Here is a 20801-nt window from a genome sequence, read left to right as displayed (position 1 = left end):
GTGCAGCAGTGGCTGCAGGGCACCTCTTCCTGCAGCAGTCATCTTGATGGTGCTGACAAGGCTGAGGTGCAGCTGTGCTCAAGGAGGTGTGCCTCTTCTTCACCCTGTCAGCTCCATGCACGTGAGCGGTGGCGTTTCTTAGGAGTGGTCCAAACAGCCCATTAGAGGATATGGTACCCCCCCGTCTAATGAGAAGAGGAAGCTGACACATGTGCAGCCAAACATTTCTCCCCACCATAGTCTGCCATGCCATAATCCCAGATTCAGTCATTATTGTCACCATTGTGAGAGTGAGCACAGTCCTCATAAACTTCCTGATGTCAGTTTCTAGCTCGGGGTAAAGAGCCCCAGGCCTTGTGCCTATGGTGGAGACAGCTGCAGCAATGAGCGGCACACTGCTACAAATGGTCAGAGAGGCAAACAAAACCTTGATCCTGAGGAGTTGCTGGTGATGGCTAGTACTTGCTAAGGAAGATTGGATGGGAAGAATACACGTAGTTAGACTCTCTGCTGGCAGAGCATACTGTAGCTACCATAGTCAGAGGAACCTTTTTCCGCATCTTTGTAAACTCTGGTGAAAGGCTTGTACCTGGAAACCAGCACTTTGTTTTCCGGTGTAAATCTGATTTTTAGGAAAACCCAGTGTCCAGTGCTGTGTAAAACATATATAGAAACAGAATGATTATTTGCAAAGCATTGAAATTACATTCTTAAATAAGAATAGCACAAAGACAACATATCAAATGTTGACAAACTGAGATTTTTTTTTTCTTTGAAAATGATATCCTCATTTAGAATTTCATGCCATGTTTCCTGGTGGAACATCTCACAATTAATTAGGTGAAGTGGCAGAAAGTTAGTAACATGATTGGGTATAAAGAGCATCCCACAGGGGCTGAGTCTTTCTGAAATGAAGATGGGGAGGGGTTCACCACACTGACAGACTGTGCTGGCAAATAGTGCAACAATTTAAGAAGAATGTTTCTCAGTGGAAAATGGCAAAGGGACAAGGTCAAAAACCAATATTGGATGGCAGTGACCTTCAGGCCTCAGACGGCACTGCATTGAACCAACCAACCAGATGATACCCAACTATAGCTGGGTAATTATAGCTGATTATCATCTGCATAACAATAAAAATGTATGGAATGTTTCCTGATTATGTTGACTAGAGGAAGCGTATATGGAGTGAATATGATCAGTCTCAGCACAGAACCCTGCTCAACTCCGTGACTTGCTTTAGTCTACATAGAGGAGTCATCATTAGCCTGTACGAACTGAAATCGTTCTGAGAAGTAGGATTTAAACCAGCTTAATGCAGTTCCCTTGATGCCAATGAGGTGTTCCAGTCTCTGTAAAAGATAACATGGTCAATGGTGTCCAATGCAGCACTAAGATCTAGCAATACCAGTACAGAGACGAGTCCTTTGTCTGATGCAACTAGAAGGTTGTTTGTGACTTTAACCAGTGCTGTCTCTGTGCTATGATGCACTCTAAATCCTGACTGGAAATCCTCATATAAACTATTGTTAAAAGTTGCAGCTGATTAGCAACTGCTTTCTCAAGGATTTTAGAGAGTAAGGGTCGGTTAGATATAGGTCTGTAGTTGGCTAAGACCCCTGGATCAAGAGTAGGCTTTTTGAGGAGAGGTTTTATTACAGCTACTTTAAAGAACTGTGGTACATAGTCTGTTGATAGAGACAGGTTGATCATGTCTAATAAAGACGAGCCAACTGAGGGTAAAATATCTTTAAACAGCTTGGTCGGGATGAGATCTAAGATACAGGCTCATGATTTTGATGAAGACATTGTTGAGATTTGTTGGTGAAGGTCGACACGAGAAAAGCTGTCTAAAAGTATTACAGGTTTAATAGTTCCTTCTATGGTTTCTGTATTTGAAGATAACTCAGTACCCACCGAGGGCAGTAGTTTCTGAATTCTGTCTCTAATGGTTAGAATTTTATCATTAAAGAAACTCATGAAGTCATTACAACTGATGGTTAAGGGAATACATGGTTCAATGGATTTATGACTGTCTGTCAGCCTGGCTACAGTGCTGAAGAGAAACCTGGGATTGGTCTTATTTTCCTCTATTAGTGAAGAGTAATAGGCTGCTCTGGCAGTTTGGAGGGCTTTCCTGTATGTTTTAAGACATGTTGTTGTTGTCTAGCAACGTTTGCCTCTGACAATGTAGCATGGAGTCAAACTGAGTTATGTTAACACACTGTGTATCAAAGTTGTGTGTGACTGTGTGTAAAAGCATGAGGATGTGATACTCAAAGCAAAGCAGACGAGATCTTAATTGCCAAGAAAGAATCAATAACTGTGTCTTTGTCCCACAGAAGCCCAGCATGCAAACTTGGTCGTCAGCAGTGGCACTGATCTTTTAACAGATAAAGTGCAGCTTACTTTTTTTACGTCCAGTGAAAGAAACGAACACAAGCACAGCCCAATGGGACAACACAATCAATGCAACATGTTAGGCACACAGAAGCAAGTAGCAAACACGTTGACAGATATTTCAAACAGCAATGACAGGACTTGGTGGTCCATTAATTTCACACATCCAATAATAAAACTTACAGTAATAGTAACTATTATTAAACTGTCTCTGCTCAGACAATAGCCTCTTGCTTAAGATCTCTTCAGGAGTGATTAAGTGTTTCAGTACATCTGGTAGGTCTGGTGGAGTTTCCTGCTTCAGACAGTGATGGGAGTATGGTACCGCTTGATGGCAGGTTTAACAGCAGGCTTGTTCTTGTATGGCAGTGGGGAAAATAGCAAGAGTCAACTTAGTTGAAATTAGTTATCCTTCTCTTTCGAAACATCTTCTATAGCAACTTGCCGTTGCAGTGGAAAGGTGAAGTGTAGTGGGGCACGTTGATTCTTATATCCTAGTAATGTCAAATCAGGATATGGATTCAAAACGAATCTTACACTCAGAGGGCCTGATAGGGTTTTGGCAGTATCACAGTTTTCCCACACATTTTCAATGTGAAGGTGTAAACAGACTTCATTCATTCATTTTTTCTGTTACATCACAACAAAAACATAGGAAAAGTAAAGTGGTCACATATGCAGTATCTAGACACCAATCTGAAGTATTTTTCTGGGTGGTGTTAATGTGGCAAGGTCAGTGAATTAAAAGTGTATCAATCCTTTGGACACACTCTATTGAGACCATCTGACATGCAGGTCATTACACACAGATACACAGACACAGACACAAGCACTCACACACACACACACACATACAAACACACTAGCACACAAACACACACTAGCACACACAGTTACATCCAAGAAATATGACATGTTAGAATTAATCTGACAGCCCAGCCCAGAGCTGTAATGAGAATTTAAATTGTGTATATTTCACCGTGCAATAATCTGACACCTTGTCAATTAGACATCAGTCCCAGGCATCACTGTGACCAAACGTGGCCATTTATTTCATGTGCAGTTGGGCATGTACGACATGTAGACACACAAGTGAACAAAAAACAGAAATGAAAACATACACTGATATTGATCACAATGTTGAAGGCCTCTTTTGGTGCTTTGAAGAAAATTTAAAGCGCCAAAATTGAAAGTCCAGTTGCTTAAACAGTGACATTCTGTAAAAGTGGACAAATCTGTCTACATTTTCATGTATAAATTGTGTATGAGAAAAGAAAGTGCTGGAGGTTACAACTTTGATAAAGCAGAAAAGCAGAGAGTGTGACATTACATTCTATGTCACACACTTCAAGCAGTACAATACACACACATTATAAACTAAAATAAAAAGGATTGAAAATGTATGAACTTAAACTGATCATTAAAGATTTCAGAAAGCTGAATTCGAGTTATTTAGTTCAAATGAAGTCTGTAGATGATGATTGCAATTGTAAATATGCAGAATTAGTAGAACTTCAAAGTGGTCTGAAAAGAAAAAGAAAGCAGAAAACGTAGAATCTAAGCATAAATGCCTGATGACTGTACTTCTACTATCACTGCCGTCCATTTTCATAATCACCCTCTTCTTCTTGTCTCACTTGCCAGTAGCCTCTCTCAAAATCACAGCTGAAACATTATGTGTGTATTGTGGGTGATGTGTGCATGTCCTTCAAGTAATACATATTTAAACTAAGTACTGAATTTATATGCCCATTGTGTGTTTTCCTTTCTCTAATGCAGGGATGTTCACAACATTTCACTTACAACCAGGTCTCTGATTTTGACCACCTGACAGTGGACACTTAATGTAGAAACATGTTTACCCAATCCTTGTTGCTCTAATATTTCAAAGTAAGTGGTAGCCTCATGGTGTTTTTAGGATTCACTGTGTGTACCTGAATGTCTAAATGTAAGGGATATGTGGACAGTGATAAGGGTGGTGGGATGGTCCAGGCCAGGGCCTTGGAAAATGTCCCTTCAAATCCCATGTATGCTGAGAGGCCCTCTGCTGCTCCCTTGTTAGTATCTGGTGACTTTTATTTTTAAAATATAGACTACCCTGAGACCACTGTTGAGCCCCTTTTACTGTGTTTGTGGTCTTATTTTGAAAATATGTGTATCTCTGTTAATGTGTGTGCATGCCTGTTTGGGTACATGCAGTATAAAAGATGTAGAAAATCAGAATTCATATGACAAAGTCCCTAGTGTCTTCACTGGTTCATAATATTCATATAGCATTTTTCTGGTCTTACTGACAACCTACTATGTTTTACACAAGGCAGCATTCTCACCCACATGCAAACCCTCAGGAGCAATTTGGGCCGATGGATACTTCAATTTGTAGACTGCAGGGCCCAGGGATCAAACCACTGACCCTCTGATTAGTGCACAACCTGCTCTAACTCCTGAGCCACAGCCCCCCTGTCAGTCGAAAGAGGTTTACAGGTTTCTCTCATCAACATCATCATATCACTAAACTTTCCGAATGTTTTCAAGAAGCATGAGGTATCAGCATTTTAAGGTTTGAATAGTTTTTCTAGTTGAAAAAACAAATGCACAGACAAGACTTGAAAAATGTTTGAAAAAGTGTGAAAATGAATCCCTTGTGTGTGTGTGTGTGTGTGTGTGTGTGTGTGTGTGTGTGCGTGCGCGTGTCAAACTGCACTAATCAGTAAATCTCAATCAGCTGTGTTCCCCCAGCTGCAATCAAAGGTTGCCATGGTGATGGTAAATGCTGTCTCAGTCCTGCCTCTGAGTCCATTTAATAGAGATTAGCATGCCCACTAAACAATAATCTGACAAACAATAACTAATTCTAAATTAGACTAATTGTGAAACATTTGAATTAATTTGACAAAGTCCGCAGTGTCTTGACTGGTTTATAGTTTGAATGATTTTTTTTTTTGTGAATATCTGAATGCGAAATGGACTGTATTCATAAAGTGCTTCTCTAGTCTTACTGGCCACTCAGAGTGTTTTAGAACAGGAGGCAGCATTCTCACACACAATTTCCAAGTGTCCCTGTCTCAGTTTCTATCCCCTCTATTTTCACTGTGAGTCATCAGGTACGAATCACATGATGCCCTTATTTTACAGGTTTTTTCTCCTGCTCTTGGTTTCATCCATTACTCCATTCACCTCCCCTTTCTTCTTTATTTTTCCTCCAATCCTGACACATGTTCTGTGTCTCCACTCTGTGGGCACTTGGTAGAACTACTGTTTCCTATTCATGCAGCAAAACTGAACAAAGGGTGTTTAGAGGACACATGATGTCTCAGCATATTATTGGTTCATTTATCATATTAGTTATTGTGACAGGACAAATAATCACCCCTGATTGATACAAACAAACAAAAAAATGCTTTGTCATGTTAATGGTTGTCATTCAGACCTAAAAGACTTGCAGTTTATTTGCAGATTCCAGAGAGAGCAGTTAATGCTCCACACGATTCTTCTGTTTTTACCATGATTTAAGTGAGCTGCCTAAAATGTCATACTGGAAGTGTTTTACTTGGAGTTTTTACCATATGATGAGTGTCAACATTAAAATTAAAATTAAATGGTCATATCAGAATATAATTCTTTTTGACAATAAAAGATCCTGCGAGAATCACCCAAACAAGCAAAACAATTCCGATCCAATATTTAATATTAATATATTTGAGAGTAATAAGAGAGATGCAGCTGATGATACCATGGCCTTTGTTTAGAGTTTAAAGATGTAATGAAGTACAAGTCTAAAGGCTTAAAGAGACTTTGAAGTTTAAAGTAGTGCACTTGAAAGACTTCAGTGACGATTACAGTTCCTGATGTAAGAGAAGTGGACAGAACAAACACCGGTGTTTTACAAAACTATGGCAAGGTCGCCTTTTTGGTGCTTTCGACTGTATCACATGGTCTTCATCTGTAAATAGAGTTTGCTCACTTGCGATGGAGATGAGTATGTGACCATGCAAGCTCAGTAGCTGTTCGGATTTGGGGGGGCAGCCGTGGCCTAGAGGTAGGAGAAGCGGCTTGTGATCGGAAGCTCCCCCCTCCATTAGCCGGCTGATGTGCCCTTGAGCAAGGCACTTAACCCCCCTATATGCTCCCCGGGCTCCTGATGCGGCAGCCCACTGCTCCTGTGTGTTTCACTGCATGTTGCATGTGCTTGTGTGTGTTTCAAAAAACAGTGATGGGTGAAATGCAGAGAATAATTTCCCAGTTTGGGATCAATAAAGTGAATAAAATTAAAAATTAAATTAAAAAAAATTGATCCACAGTATAAATGCATAGACACACACTCTCACACACATAAACTGCCACATACTGTGTGTTCTTGTGTGTCTGTGCATGTGTGAGTTTGAGCACTCACCACTATCAAGATATCCAAAGGTGTAACAGCCAATCTGAAGTAGGCCTACAAAATGTGTCCACGGTCAGATGAGGGCACAGACAGAAGAGCCATGTGGGATGGCTGTTTCGTAAGTCATGGCACCAAATAAATGAGGCGTACCGTGTATGACTTCATGTATTGGAAAAGATTAGTTGATGCTGGCAGTGGAAGCCACCAGGAAGCACCTCACTCTTTCTGCTACTTCCACACTGTTGAGTTTGCTGGTAACCAAATAAGCAATCCTGTATGAGTTTTAAGTCATAACATACAACAGAAATGTTGTACCTGGTTGTAGGTTGTCATTTGTCACTTCTGACGTGCTTCAGATGACAGCAAAGAGTGATTTTTCATTTAGACAGCGATGGACAATGAACAATTTGGTTGAGTGTCTGCATCTATTTGTTAAACTGAATAAACCAGAACCAGTGCTAAGCTTGGTAGAGGGTTGGTGCAGGCTAGCTCCGTTCCTAAAGGAAAGCGTAATGTTGTCTGGAATATGCAGAGTGGCACAATGTAAACACGACACAACACAAATTTGTAGCCAGAGGCAGACGCAGTGGGCTAGTAAGTAAGTAATAAGTAAATAAGTAATAAGTACAGTCATGATAGAAATATTATGAAAATGTTGAAGCTGTGCAGGCTTATGATGGCATTACATTTTTCTATGCCTGGTTGAAACTGACAACGCAGTTCTCTCAATTAGCACACCAGTTTCAGTCTCTCAATCATCTTTGAAATGTCTTTCATTTCTTCATATATTCATCTGTTCAGCATAAACCAAGATTCCATTCCAACAATCTTACATGGATCGTGCTACCTGTGCAGAGTGCAGAAAATGAGTAAAGTAATCCAAGTAATGCAATACAAAACTATGCGTATTCACTATGCATACTTGTAAAGGATAGCTAGTCAATGTTAGGCAGTCTGTTAAGGCTCAGGCAATGAGAACTAGGACCCAGAAGCAGAGTAAAAAAACGACAAAGTTTATTCAAGAAACAAAGTACAACTAAGGACGCCAAAACGGGAAATAGATCTCAATGATAAAAGCATCAACTAAAGGAACTACAAAACACAAAACTCCCAAAAAGAGGAATATGATAATTAGCAAAGTAACAACAAAAGATCTAAACCAGGCATCTCAAACCGGTTCCATAAAGGGCCGCGTGGCTGCAGGTTTTCATTCCACCCAGGTGGAGCACATCAGGCCAACCAATCCACATCAAGGGATCACTTAGTTATCAGCTGAAGACTGAGATCAGCTGATTAATTGATTCCAGCCTGGTGTGTTCCTCCTGGGTTGGAATGAAAACTTGCAGCCACACGGCCCTTTATGGAACCGGTTTGAGATGCCTGATCTAGACAGAAAATACTCAGAATAAACAACTCAGAGAAATACACAGAATTACAAAGGACAGGTACATGGCTAGAATCTTCCTCAGTAGCGAGACACAGCGTGGCAACACAAAGGAATAATCTGGCACTGGAGGAGTGTTTGGTCTGGGCTTAAGTGGCCAGACAAGAAGAGAAGGATGAGATGCCACATTGTCCCACACAGTTACAAAATGTTCTTGAATTCACATTATTTACTCCCCATTCTTCTGCTGCTCTGTTAGAGAGGTCATCAAGAAATGAAGATCAGCACTCAGTGTTGTAGGTTCCAGTTAGGAGTTTCTATGTAGCATAGTACAGCAAACTACAGACTAATTTACTGTTGTTTTGTTCATTTAGTGCCAGTTATGTTGTTTTGCCATTTCTAATTTAAATTTAACAGTTTTGATAATGATGTAAACGTACACTGTAAATTATTTCCCCATTAGTTTACAATAAAATACTGGCAGCTACAGTTGCCAGCATGATACTGTCATGATTCTATGAAGAACAATCGATTATGTTACAGTAAACAGGATCAGAACAATCTGTATACAACCTGCCTTTAGTATCCATAGAATATTCCTTCACTTAAGATCATGTGCAATAGAAGAATGAAGTGAACATAGGCTATGGTGGAGACAGAATTTCCCCATTGAGACAACTGACAAAAGTGAACTGAACAGAACAAAATGCTAAGATGTGTTATCTTAAAATTCAACATGAACATCTGCCTGCTGTATTCAGGTAAACGTTTTTACCTGAATAGTCACACAGGAAAATGTTAAAATATAGCCTAGTCCCTGATTTGATAACAAATACAGAAATACAAAATGTAATGACCAAGCAAGCTAACATCAACAGTGGGATTTCAGTGACTACGGTAGGCTAAATCAGATCATTCATTGCTTGCAACATGTAGCCTAGTCTAGTTCACAACAAATAACACGAAGCAGTAATTCAAACAAAATAAAATGTATATTCAACAGGAAAATATCTTGTAAGATTGCATTTACATTGCTAGTGAGCCACACGGCAGGATCATGGAGCAGGATGTCAGATGATGGTACCTGGATCAACGCGATTTTGATTGTGACCAGACTGCTCAAGTTTGACTTGACAAAGAGAAAAATACTGTAGTATGTCGTAAAATTCTACACTTGCCGTTATTTTTTGTTCCTCAAACAGTAATAAATTGTATTTAAAAATAATGTTACATTACCGTAAAAACCCCGTATTTTTACAGTTATAATTTCCCATTGTACTGTATTTTACCGTTAAATCTTACAGTAGTCTACTGTTAATGTCCGTTCTTGGTTGTGGCTCCAAAAGTATATAAATTTACAATATTTTACCATATTTAGAAATAATGGTACATTACTGTTAGAATTTAGCCTTATTTTTACGGTAATAATTTACAAAATGGACTATTAATACACAGAAATGTGGTGGGGGTTGAGTTTGAGTGAGAACACAATTCATGAATTTTGAGAGATGAGTACAATGAATGCTTGTCCAAACAATGAAAAATGACCCCCAGTGCTGTGCTGACTGTGGAAAGATCTTGCAAAATGGAACAGTGAAATGCGTCTAAAAAAACAAAAACAAACTGTGATCAAATGTTTATATCATGTTATATTTGATGTGACACAACAGAGTTCACACAGAAATTCATTTGAAGAAAAGGTATGAAACACCACTTTTTTTAAGTTTAACTTAACTTTTATTTTGAGCTGGGGAAACTAAATGAGCTCTTAGTGTCTTACACTATGCATGAAACAGCCTAAGAATAAGTTCAACCAACTTTATTGAAGTGAACATGTGAACTGCACCAGACGTCCGTCACAAGAGACTTATAAGAGGAACAAAAGTAAACGATACATTTTGAAGTAGGATTAAATTTATTGTGAACATTAGAAATAGATCTGGAGCTTAGACCTGGTAGGAAGTAGAGCACCATGGGAAGCGGTCCTATGGATTAGGTGTTACACAAATTACCATTTAGCCTCTGTATAGATGCACCATGCTTTCAACTAACTCCAATGTAAAGACGTCCTTGCTCTTTATACTTCTTCACCTTGCTCTGAGAATCTAATGTTGCTGTGAATGGCTTTACAGTGGAGTTCCTGTTACAATTTACTACCTGACTGCCACAGGAATCACCTGACACACAGGATTCCTGAAAAAATGTCAGCTTCTAGTGTATAACTCTCTGTTAACTGATGTTATTGATATTCATTCTCTGCGGACATCAAATGTGTTCACATGCAGTATGTGTGTCTGACTAGTCAGTTTACACTGCGGTGTTTCATCTAAAACAATGCAAGAGAGTACTTACTTCTTCTTGGGAGACTCCATGCATAACTACACCAAGAATTTGTACTGCCAGCAAAACAAATTCAGATCTGTTCTGTTCCAGGACAGCTAATACAGGAACTTTTGATTTGTTTTGTAGACTTAACTTATTGCAAAGTTTTATGAACTACAATTCAATTTCAGGAAATAATGAGTTGTTCAAAATCTTAACACTTTTTAATTAGGAGTGACTTACATAAACATAAATAAAAGGATAATTAATTAATTTGAGCAAATCTACATTTAAACGCATTATCAACCGTATCAGTGAAGGGCTTTGATGAGCCCGGAAACTAGAGACAGAGAAAGAGGAGCCCTGCCGCCCTGAGAAGCTGTTGGAATACCAAATTATAACCAACCAGTCTGATGCAGAGGTGGATGGTTTGTAGCAGCCTGGTTTGAATTTGATGGTGTAGACTTGCTATAAGTATTTTGTTTGCTCTTGTTGATAAAATCAAAGTTGCAGAGTGACGTTACACCAGAACAGACACAAGTCTTAAACTTATGTTCTCAGCACAACTTCTGAGACCCAGTGTCTTCTAAAATACCAACAACTTGCTGCCTCATTTGAGTTAATCTCCCACATCGTGACCTGATTGTGCCTGTGCACCTTGCCCACTGTGCTAGTCACAAAAATACCCCACAGCCAGGCAAAAGGAATTTGGAGGTCCGGAAAATCCCAAACTGTCTAAAGTATGTACTAAAATATGGCCCCAGTTGATTCTTGGCCTTGGAAACAGCAGTTGGTAAAACAATAGGAGTAATGAAAGCAACAAAGAAATGCAATTGACCTTAAAGCACATTTGATACAATCTAATAGAGCTACCACTGTAAACTAACACCCTGGTATAGATTGACTGTCACCTGTCACTGCCGTTTGCCTTCGACCTGCGTCCTTTTTATGTTGTAATAAAACCCATTTCTTTTTCAAAGGCAGTGGTTGTAAATTGTCAGGATGTGTTGTACTGGTAACTCACTGATGTGTATTAGAGCTGATCAGTCTGGTTCACAAGGTGCTGCAAAATGATGCACATTGTATCACTGTATGAAACCACTGAGTGGTTGGAAACTACTGGGGACAGTTCAAGGGCATCCAAGAAGTTGAATATAAGAATGGACACAGGTTTAATAACAGTAATAACAATAATAATAATAAACTTAATTGACATAGCACAATTCATGCATAAAATGCAAAACAAGTGCTTAACACGTGTGATAAAACAATAAAAATAAGGAAAATAAAGTAGAATTAAAACAACAGGATGAGACAAAATAAAACAGCCATTAGGTAAAAAGAAGAGTCACTTCAGGAGAAAGTGATGTTAAAAAGATGTGTCTTTTGTTTAAAGGTGTCAATAGATTTAGAGCCCCTAAGACCTTCAGGGAGGCTGGGGTATAATTAACAAATGCTGCCTCTCTGTACCTTTTACTTCTTGCCTCGGGAACAATCAAGCTCTTTGAATCAGGGGATCTAAGAGACCTCGCAGGCACATATGTCTTAACTTACAGATAAGATGGGGAAAAGCCATTCAGTGATAAAAAATAATAATTTTTAAAATGAAAATTAGCTGTAAGAATGCACAAGCTGATGTCAGAGATACATGCTATTAAGCTCTTGATAGAACTGTAATCATTGGATCTGACAGATAGATATAGAAATATAGAAATTGATGCTACAATTTATAATAATATTGCCAAGTGGTAACAAATAATTCAATTCAATTCAATTTTATTTATATAGCACCAAATCACAACCAAAGTTGTCTCAGGACACTTAACATACAGACCAAACTCATTATATAGATAGAGACTGAAAAGAACTGGACCTAAGATAGAGCCCTGCGGGATACCACTTGTCAGGTTTATTTTATTGGAGTGATCATCCATGGCCACATACAACTGTCAACAAGATAGATAAGACCTGTACCATTTAAGAATTGTGGCATAGAAACCAACCCGGTATTCAAGTCTGTCCAGCAGAATATCCTGATATACAGCACCGAATGCAGCACTGAGATCCAACAGGACCAGCACAGTCAGCTTTTTCTCATCACTGGTCATTTTCAGGTCATTCATTTCTGTACTGTGCTGGGTCTTAAAACCAGACTGGAATTTTTCAAACACACTGCTGTCACTGAGGAAATCATTCAGCTGTTTAAAAACAACTTTTGCTGAGATCTTACTCAGAAAAAGCAGGTTATCTGTAGTTAGAAAAGACAGTTCGGATGACTGTGAGAACTTTATTATTATTAAGTTCTCTGATGACACAGCTATCGTCAGCTTGTTGCACGCTGACAGTAGCCCACTGGACTATTTCTCAGAAATAGAGGAATTTGTCCAGTGGTGTGACCAAAATCATCTTGTGCTGAATGTGGGAAAGACAAAGGAGATGATATTTGACCCAAAGTCTGTCGGGGACCACAGGCCAGTCGTCATTAAGAACCAGTCATCAGTCAGGTGGGTTCATACAGGTATCTGGGGGTCCACTCAGCTGGAAGGTACACGTTGGAAGCCTCTGCTCCAAACTCCAACAGCGTCTCTATTTTCTACGCAGACTAAGGGTCTATGGAGTGGAGCAGAGGATCATGTTGCTCTTCTACCGGGCTGCACTGGAAAGTATCATCAGACACGGCATTGCAGCCTGGTACGGCAACCTGACTGTGCAGTCGAGGTCACAGATTGCCAGTCTGGTGCGAACTGCCATGAAGATTATAGGGGTCAGGAATCATCCTCCCCTCCAGTTGCTTTATGAGCAGTCCGTCACCAGACTGGCACAGAAAATTGTGTCTGACCCGACTTACATTTTCCACCATGAGTTCCAGCTTCTACCTTCTGGCAGGAGACTCAGGGTCCCCAGAACGAGACTGAACCGCTACAAAAACTCATTCCTGCCAACATCCATCAGACTGCTAAACAACCAACAGTACCTCTTGTGCAATAAGATACATGGTGCAATAAATTCCTACCGTGCGTGCAATATAATCTGGTTATATCTTTCTTGTATATAGGTGTGTATATGTATGTATGTATATATGTATATATACATGTGTGTGTATTTATATATTTTTAATATACTTTTGTTTATAAACATATATATATATTTACTTCTGTGAAGTATATCGCTGCTCTACTTTCTTGTTTGGTTCTCTCTTTTCCGTTTTGTAAACTGCAGCTGGACGGAGTCCAGGAAAAATTTCCCCACGGGGACAATAAAAGTATAACTTATCTTATCTTATCTGTGGCTTAGGAGGTAGAGCAGTTGTCAGAAGGTTGGCGGTTTGATCCCTGGCCTCGACAGCCTACATGTCGAAGTATCATTGAGCAAGATACTGAACTCCAAGTTGCTCCTGATGCTGTGCATCGGTGTGTGAATGTGTTAATGGTCATAATGAGCATTAACATAGCTACCATGTGTAAATGGGTGAACGCAGGCTCGTGTTGTAAAGTTGTAAAATCTAATCTTTGTCAAGCCAATCTTGACTTTTTTTGAGCCGTGGTTTAAAAGCTGCAGGAAAGGAGGCTGAAACAGAGTGATTAATTGTTGTTAAAACCTCCTTTGCAAAACAGTTAAAAACCAGTTTAAAAAGTAGTGGGAGTGAGATCAAAAGTACAGCTCAGGGATTTTAACTCACAGACATTCTTGATCACTTCCAAGTCCACTGCTGTAAAGCAGTGCATGGTGCGTTTGGATTTTCATTTCACCTTGTAGCGCTCAGGTGATCTGAGTAGTAGTTAGGGGCAAGATTCTTGAGACCATCAACAGTCGAAAAAATAATTTTTGGATTGGGTTGTTACAATTTTTATTTATACATTCAGAAAAATAGGATTGTCCGGCATTTCTAACTGCTGTATTCAGAGTTCTTTTAAGATACTACATTGGACCTGAACTTTTGTCTTTCTCCATCTCTGTTCAGCTTTGCAAGAGGTCCTTTTGAGGTGGTTGATGTTCTGTTTTCTCCACGATGGTTTTTGTTTTTGGAGGAATTTTTTTGTTCCTAACTGGTGCAATATGGGTAGTAGTTGGTTGCAGTTTTGCATTTAGACTATCTACCAGGTCATCAACCGATAATGGGAGAGTTGGCAAAGACTCAAATTTTCTGCCAATCCATGTTTCACAATGCGTATAGAAGAACAATTCAGCATATGAAGGGATACAGAAAATTCAAAAAAGATGCTTCCTTTCTGTGTTTGAGGTAAAGAATGACTTTCTGTTGGTGGAGTGGATAGAACTGAAATCTTACATCCCTTTTTGTGACCATTGGTTAATAGTCAAGTTGCAGAGAAGCAATCAACACTCACACTGTGTGGTCTTATTGCTATATATGCTACTATTTTGTCTTTCAAAAGGACCTTAAAGGGGCAGCAGCCATTGTTGATGACATTAACGTATGTGATTGTACAAAAGAGGAGCCATACACTAACGTTAGACAGACATTACCAGCCCCTGAGTATGATGTATTGAATAGTTACACAAAGTATCAGATTCCAACTGATAATATTGACTCAAACCTTATTTGAAATATGACTAACATCTCTTTATGCTTCTGACTTTCTCACACAGAGGCTTCCATCCTCTCCTATGATGGTAGCATGTATATGAAGGTGGTGATGCCGACCATCATGCACACTGAGGCTGAGGATGTCTCCCTGCGTTTTCGTTCCCAGCGGGCGTATGGCCTCCTTATGGCCACCACCTCCCGAGATTCAGCTGACACGCTCAGGCTGGAGTTGGATGGGGGTCGCGTCAAACTCACGGTCAACCTAGGTATCGTATGCCCCCCCATCCACCCATCTGCCTCCCCACCTCCACCTTCATGATGAGATGGTTTACCGTTGAGCAGTAACCTCTCCTCTCCTCTCACTCTCTTTCAATCTTTTTTGCAGTCTTTTCATCAATTACTCATCACTATGATCCTTTAGAGATTTCTACCTGCCATAGAACATATATAAGCGAGTGTTTATCTTTTTTGCATGGGTGTTAATGCGATTTGTGCACACAGATTACACAGATGACTGCTTACTAGATACAACTATTTACTTGATAATATCTGAACTTATGGCTATACCATCATAACTTATTTTGTTTCAGTCTCAAACATATCTGGCCCATCTTTGAAACAGACAAACCATAGTCATATCCATATTCTTGTTTACAGAACTTTTGAGACAGTCACAGCACAATAAGCACAATCCCCATTATGATGTAGAGACACTGGACTTTAAAGTCTAGTCTCTAATAAACTCCTTTCAAAGAACAAAGTGTGCTGAGACTTTCTAAGAGGTGACCTCCACCAAGTACACTGTGCCCACTGATCTTTAGTCCATCATTCAACAGGACATTAGAAGAAACTTTATTGTCTTCCTCAGTAACCTAATTTTCCTTTCTGACATTAAGTCATTTCTCTGTCACCTTCTTGTTCCTCTGGTTGGTTGTTTTCGTTGCTAATGATGGTGTCTTATATGGAAGTCTACGCTTTTTCAGTGTTTTGTTTTTATGTTTACCTCTCAATTCCATTTTCCATCATGCTTTGTCAAAAGATGGTATTCACCCCTTCAAAGGCCTTAAGCCTGCGGCCCGTCAGGCGAACAGCCCGAGAACAGAGCCCAGCAAAACCTACAGCTGGCTGCGACCCCAAATGCGTCCACACACTCACAATCATAATATGTAAAGAGTGCTACAATGAGTAATGAGTCACACACCTCAATTTATATCTTGCATGTACAGTGTGTTTCGTAAAAATCATAAAAAGTAAGCAGTGTTAGCTGGTTTGTCTAGCCACATTTAGATTTATTTATAAGTTGGTAATTAGACAAAAAACTGATTCTATTCATTAATTTAAACAATACCCTAGAATATTTTCAGCTTCAATTGGCCAGTGCTCATGTGATTTCTCAGTCTAGATTCATCTGTGTCATTTTCTTCAGAACCAAAGTAAAAGTGTATATATTTCCAGATCCAGCCTCTGATCTAGCTTAGCGACACATGCATGTGTAGGATAGTAGTCCAGATGTGATGGTTGGGGTTCCTGTGCCTCTGCATGGTGCTGGTGCTGATTGGATCGTGGCTGTTTGCTCCCACTTTTCTGTTGCGGTTGACGACACATGAAACCACCAGCCACATGGTGACCAACCCTCACTGTCTTCACAGCTGCATGCAGCAGTTATTCTGGCCTCAGTCAAACTGTTCACATACATTGATTTCCGTTGTCTATCAGACTACTGTCTTACAAACTCAACTTTGTTGTTTTAATAGCAAATCAAATTATAGCAGTCTGTTTCTTGACTTTTCAAAGATCCATGGCCCTAAAATGGATGCTGCTACCACCTTGTTGGTGAGGAGGCTTTGGAGCCAAAAACTGTCTTTTCTAATCTGAATGTTGACACCAAAAGTCAAACAGTCAGTGGCGGGTTGGACAACTCATGTAGCTGGTACTACAAGTGGCCATTTTACTGTAACTACTGTGCATAAACAATGAATACATTTCAAGACTATGGGTAACTAAACAGCACAAGCTCCAGAAAAGCAGCTTTTATTGAGCAGCACATTACTATAACTGACAAATCCATGCAATATTTTATTTAGTAATAAATGATGTTTTTGGAAATCTTCAAAATCTATCTTTCATTTCATGGGTAATTTGGCATAAAGTTAAATGTAAATACCAAAGGAATAAAATGGCTGCCTTCCTGCATGTGTACGTCCCCGGAAGGGTGGACTTTTTGTTTTTGGATGTCTGCAGCAGTAACCTTGAAGGATGCAATTTCATCTGTCATTTATTCTTCCCCATCTAGACTGTATCAGGATAAACTGTAACTCCAGTAAGTTAACACTCAAGTTTCATTTTGCTCTCTATGTTGATGTTGTTTCTTTTAAAAGGAAATGTGTTTTTTAAAAATGTGAGTCCTGTACTGCCCTCCACCTTCTCTTAAGCCTATCATGTTGCGGATAAGTTTGCTCAATAGCTTCAGTCAAATAGAATGAGTGGTGATTTGTTTCTATTAGTAGACATAAATCAGCCTCTCGATTTTCTGCTGATAGGTCTTCTTTCCCATTCTCTATTTGTTATCAAATATAAAACCATTCTCACTTCATTTTGCACTGTATACAGTAGTTCTGATGTACATTTAACAGTAAAAAGTAAACTATTCTTACAGTATATACAGTATTTTGCTTGCAAGTGCTTCTAGGGTTCATTATCCAACGTTTTAGGCTACAGCAGCTACAAAGAGAGAGCCATACCAATGAATATCTTTGATACTGTAGCACCCTTTGGAACTGGGAACTGAGACACTTAATTTGGATAGTCTTTTAATGGTTTTAGTAGTGTAGATGTTTCAATTCAACTTCAATTCAATTCCATTTTATTTATATAGAGCCAAATCACAACTAAAGTTGTCTCAGGACACTTTCCATACAGAGCAGCTACAGACCAAACTCTTTAGCTTCAGAGACCCAACAAATCCCTCATGAGAAAGCACTGTTTACCATTTTGGTGGACCCCCCAGGCTCTATAACCCTAAACCCATTTTTAACCCTCACTGCTCATCTTACCCTTTCTCTAACATAAAACCCTCTATCTGTGAATGTTAATTGCAATAAAAAAAATGGTGCGTTGTGCATGAGAGAGTAATTGCCATCGACCACAACGTCTGCCACAGTTTGAGAGTATTGAACAGTACGTTACATTTAGCACAAAACTTACAGTATTAACATGGCTTAGAGAACGTTAAACTCCTCTATTAAAACTGCATACATGGAGTCCAGTCTGTGTGTGTGTAATTAATCACAAGACATTTTTACCCCGACTGTAAAATTTGTAGAAATCTTACCAACATGCCTGAAATTTGTCAATATCCAAAACGGATGCAACAGCAGTACCCTGAAGGCAACACCAATATGGTCCCAACAGGGGGAAATGGGGTAATAATGATAATAATGGTAATAATGAGGGTACATTCTGAATAAAATTTAAGTTCCACATTGTTTTTATCAGTATACAATGACCCTATACATAACCTGCCTAGTTAATATATTTATATTGAATTTAAATATGGCTGAGCCATCAATACTCAGATTTACACAGTAGCTAAATTCACTAGGTTATTAACTCTTGAATGTCCGCACAGCATTTGTTTAAACACATAGAACCTTATTTTTTAGTTCTTGTGGGAGTCTATAAAACAATGCATCTTTAATGATGACTGAAAATTTGATTGAATGGTGCAGACATGAACAAGGTAATATACATTAAATATGTGAAACTGTCATACAGTGTAGGAGAAGGTTCTTCAAAATTAAAGAAACCAAAACATTTTCATCTGGTGGACCCATCAATACATTTTCTGCAGCACAAAGGTACAATATTAAAATTCCACAAACCACAATTCCTTTGATTGTCAACCTTGAAATTGAAATATGCATGTTAATGACAGATAACTGTTCATTGGTTGACTTTGTACATTCCTATCCCCAAGCCAAATGCTGACCCACAGCAAAATGTTTCAATAATTAGATATTAAGGAATCTTTAATGACAATTTTAGTAATTTCTTAGGAGAGTGTGGATCAAAAAATATGCAGCATAACTGTATTGTTCAGAAAATTTTATATCTAATAAATTATATATATACAGTATATACATGCTTTTTCATAGTAAGTGGCATCTCAGTTGCGTAGCAGTTGTCAGACTTTCGTAAGTAATAATGGATTGCTTTTACTCATAATGAGGCAATGGAGAGCTTTGCCTTTACATCTGTCACTGGAATAGAAAAAAGTATTATATTTACTGAAATATTCTTGCTAGTCAATGCAGCCTCATAGATCAGGAGTAAAAAAAAATCAGCTGTTTGCAGGACAGTTTATTTTATCAATCAATCAAGTTTATTCGTCACATGTAATCACAGAGGGTGCAATCACAGTGCTCTCCGACACATAAAGAATAAGGCCAAGTGTAGCGCTGAGAAACAGCCCGAGCTTGTAGTGCAGTGGAGAAATTGCATGTAAAATACAAAACACATGGGGAGGCCATAACACAGATCCTAAATCCTAAATGATCCTAGATCTTACATGTCACTGTGCCAGACACTGGAAATAAACATCTGTCTCTGGCTGCTCCTATCAACTCTTTGTGGATGGAGGCAACACAGTAATTGTTCAACAACAATGAAAAAAAGATGCATAGAGAGAAGATGAGAGAATGGTTTTTTTTTTTGTACTTTTTTTTTTTTTTTTTTTTGTAATTTGTTTGAAGTGATTCTTTAAATGGACCAGGAAGAAAGCATCTCCATGAAACACTGACCATCAACCGCCAAAACACAAAATACAACACTTGGATCCTGTTGGAAAGTTAGGAGATTTGAGTGATTAATGACGTTAACACTTTGTTTGATTTGGAGACACACAGTGTGTGATGCCTACAGGAACTGCATAAAGTAAAAGGAAAGAACATGCCCAACATTTGTAGAGATGCAAAATTGTAGAACATAGTGAAAGGGGTAAACTAACACCACATGTGTGGACTTGGCACTCTCTTTAATGTCCATGGACCAGTGAAACACTTGGGGCAGCAGTGCTGTATGATCCTCCCTAATAACACCACTGGTCAAACAATAGGATAACATATTACTAATTTGGACACTGCCCTAATTTGTCTGACTGAGTATAGTGGTTTCCTTTGATCATGACCAGAACTGTTTTCACATCTTAAACAAGTAGCTTTTACAAACCCAACCAGACCTTCCCAGATTAGAAGTCAAGTCATATCTGTCACCTTTCAACTGTGGTTGGAAAAAAAGGTAGTATTTGGAGGCCTTGTTAGTATCACACCACAGGGTTCTGTAAATCCCTTTGGATATTTATCCACATAAATCTATAAATATTTATGACTTTGCTTGCATGTACATGTATTTCCTGTCAGCAAAGTTACAAGTTACAAAAAGGCTACTGCCAGTTTATTTATTTTACTGGTCGTCTAATGTGGCTCAGCTTACCGGTGACTTTTTGGCCTTGCATTTCATGGTCAGAAAACGTAATGAGGAGATGGGAAAAGAAGTAGTGACAGGGAAAGATGTCTATAAGCCTGTGATGAGTAAAAGCAAATTGTCCGACTGTATTTGGTCATTCATATTTGCTCTGTTCAGACTATTTGAGAGCCTGCTGTTCTGCAGGATAGTGGTAAGGTGTATTCTATGAGAATTACAGGTGTCAAGCATTTTGTATTTTTTCTCTGTGTATGTCACTGACTAAACCAAACCTTTGTTTCCCA

The 20801-nt window shown here is 39.0% G+C and overlaps 1 protein-coding gene across 11 annotated transcripts in view; it reads left to right on the top strand.

Annotated features, from left to right (window-relative positions):
* The window catches only part of nrxn3a (neurexin 3a), a 207503-nt gene that overhangs the window by 124371 nt on the left and 62331 nt on the right, over positions 1 to 20801 (top strand). For 6 of the 11 annotated variants that reach the window (XM_041954639.1, XM_041954640.1, XM_041954641.1 and 3 more), the window contains 2 exons: positions 15099 to 15302; positions 17330 to 17356. In XM_041954639.1, coding sequence (XP_041810573.1) covers positions 15099 to 15302; positions 17330 to 17356 — 231 coding nt within the window. The remainder of the gene's footprint in view (positions 1 to 15098; positions 15303 to 17329; positions 17357 to 20801) is intronic. The other 5 variants (XM_041954646.1, XM_041954643.1, XM_041954642.1 and 2 more) reach the window with 1 other exon arrangement.

The sequence above is a fragment of the Chelmon rostratus genome, chromosome 15 (genome assembly GCF_017976325.1).
Source record: "Chelmon rostratus isolate fCheRos1 chromosome 15, fCheRos1.pri, whole genome shotgun sequence".
Lineage (NCBI taxonomy): Eukaryota > Metazoa > Chordata > Actinopteri > Chaetodontiformes > Chaetodontidae > Chelmon > Chelmon rostratus.
The sequence above is the reverse complement of the archived record's forward strand: the minus strand, read 5'-3'. Positions and strand labels throughout refer to the sequence as shown.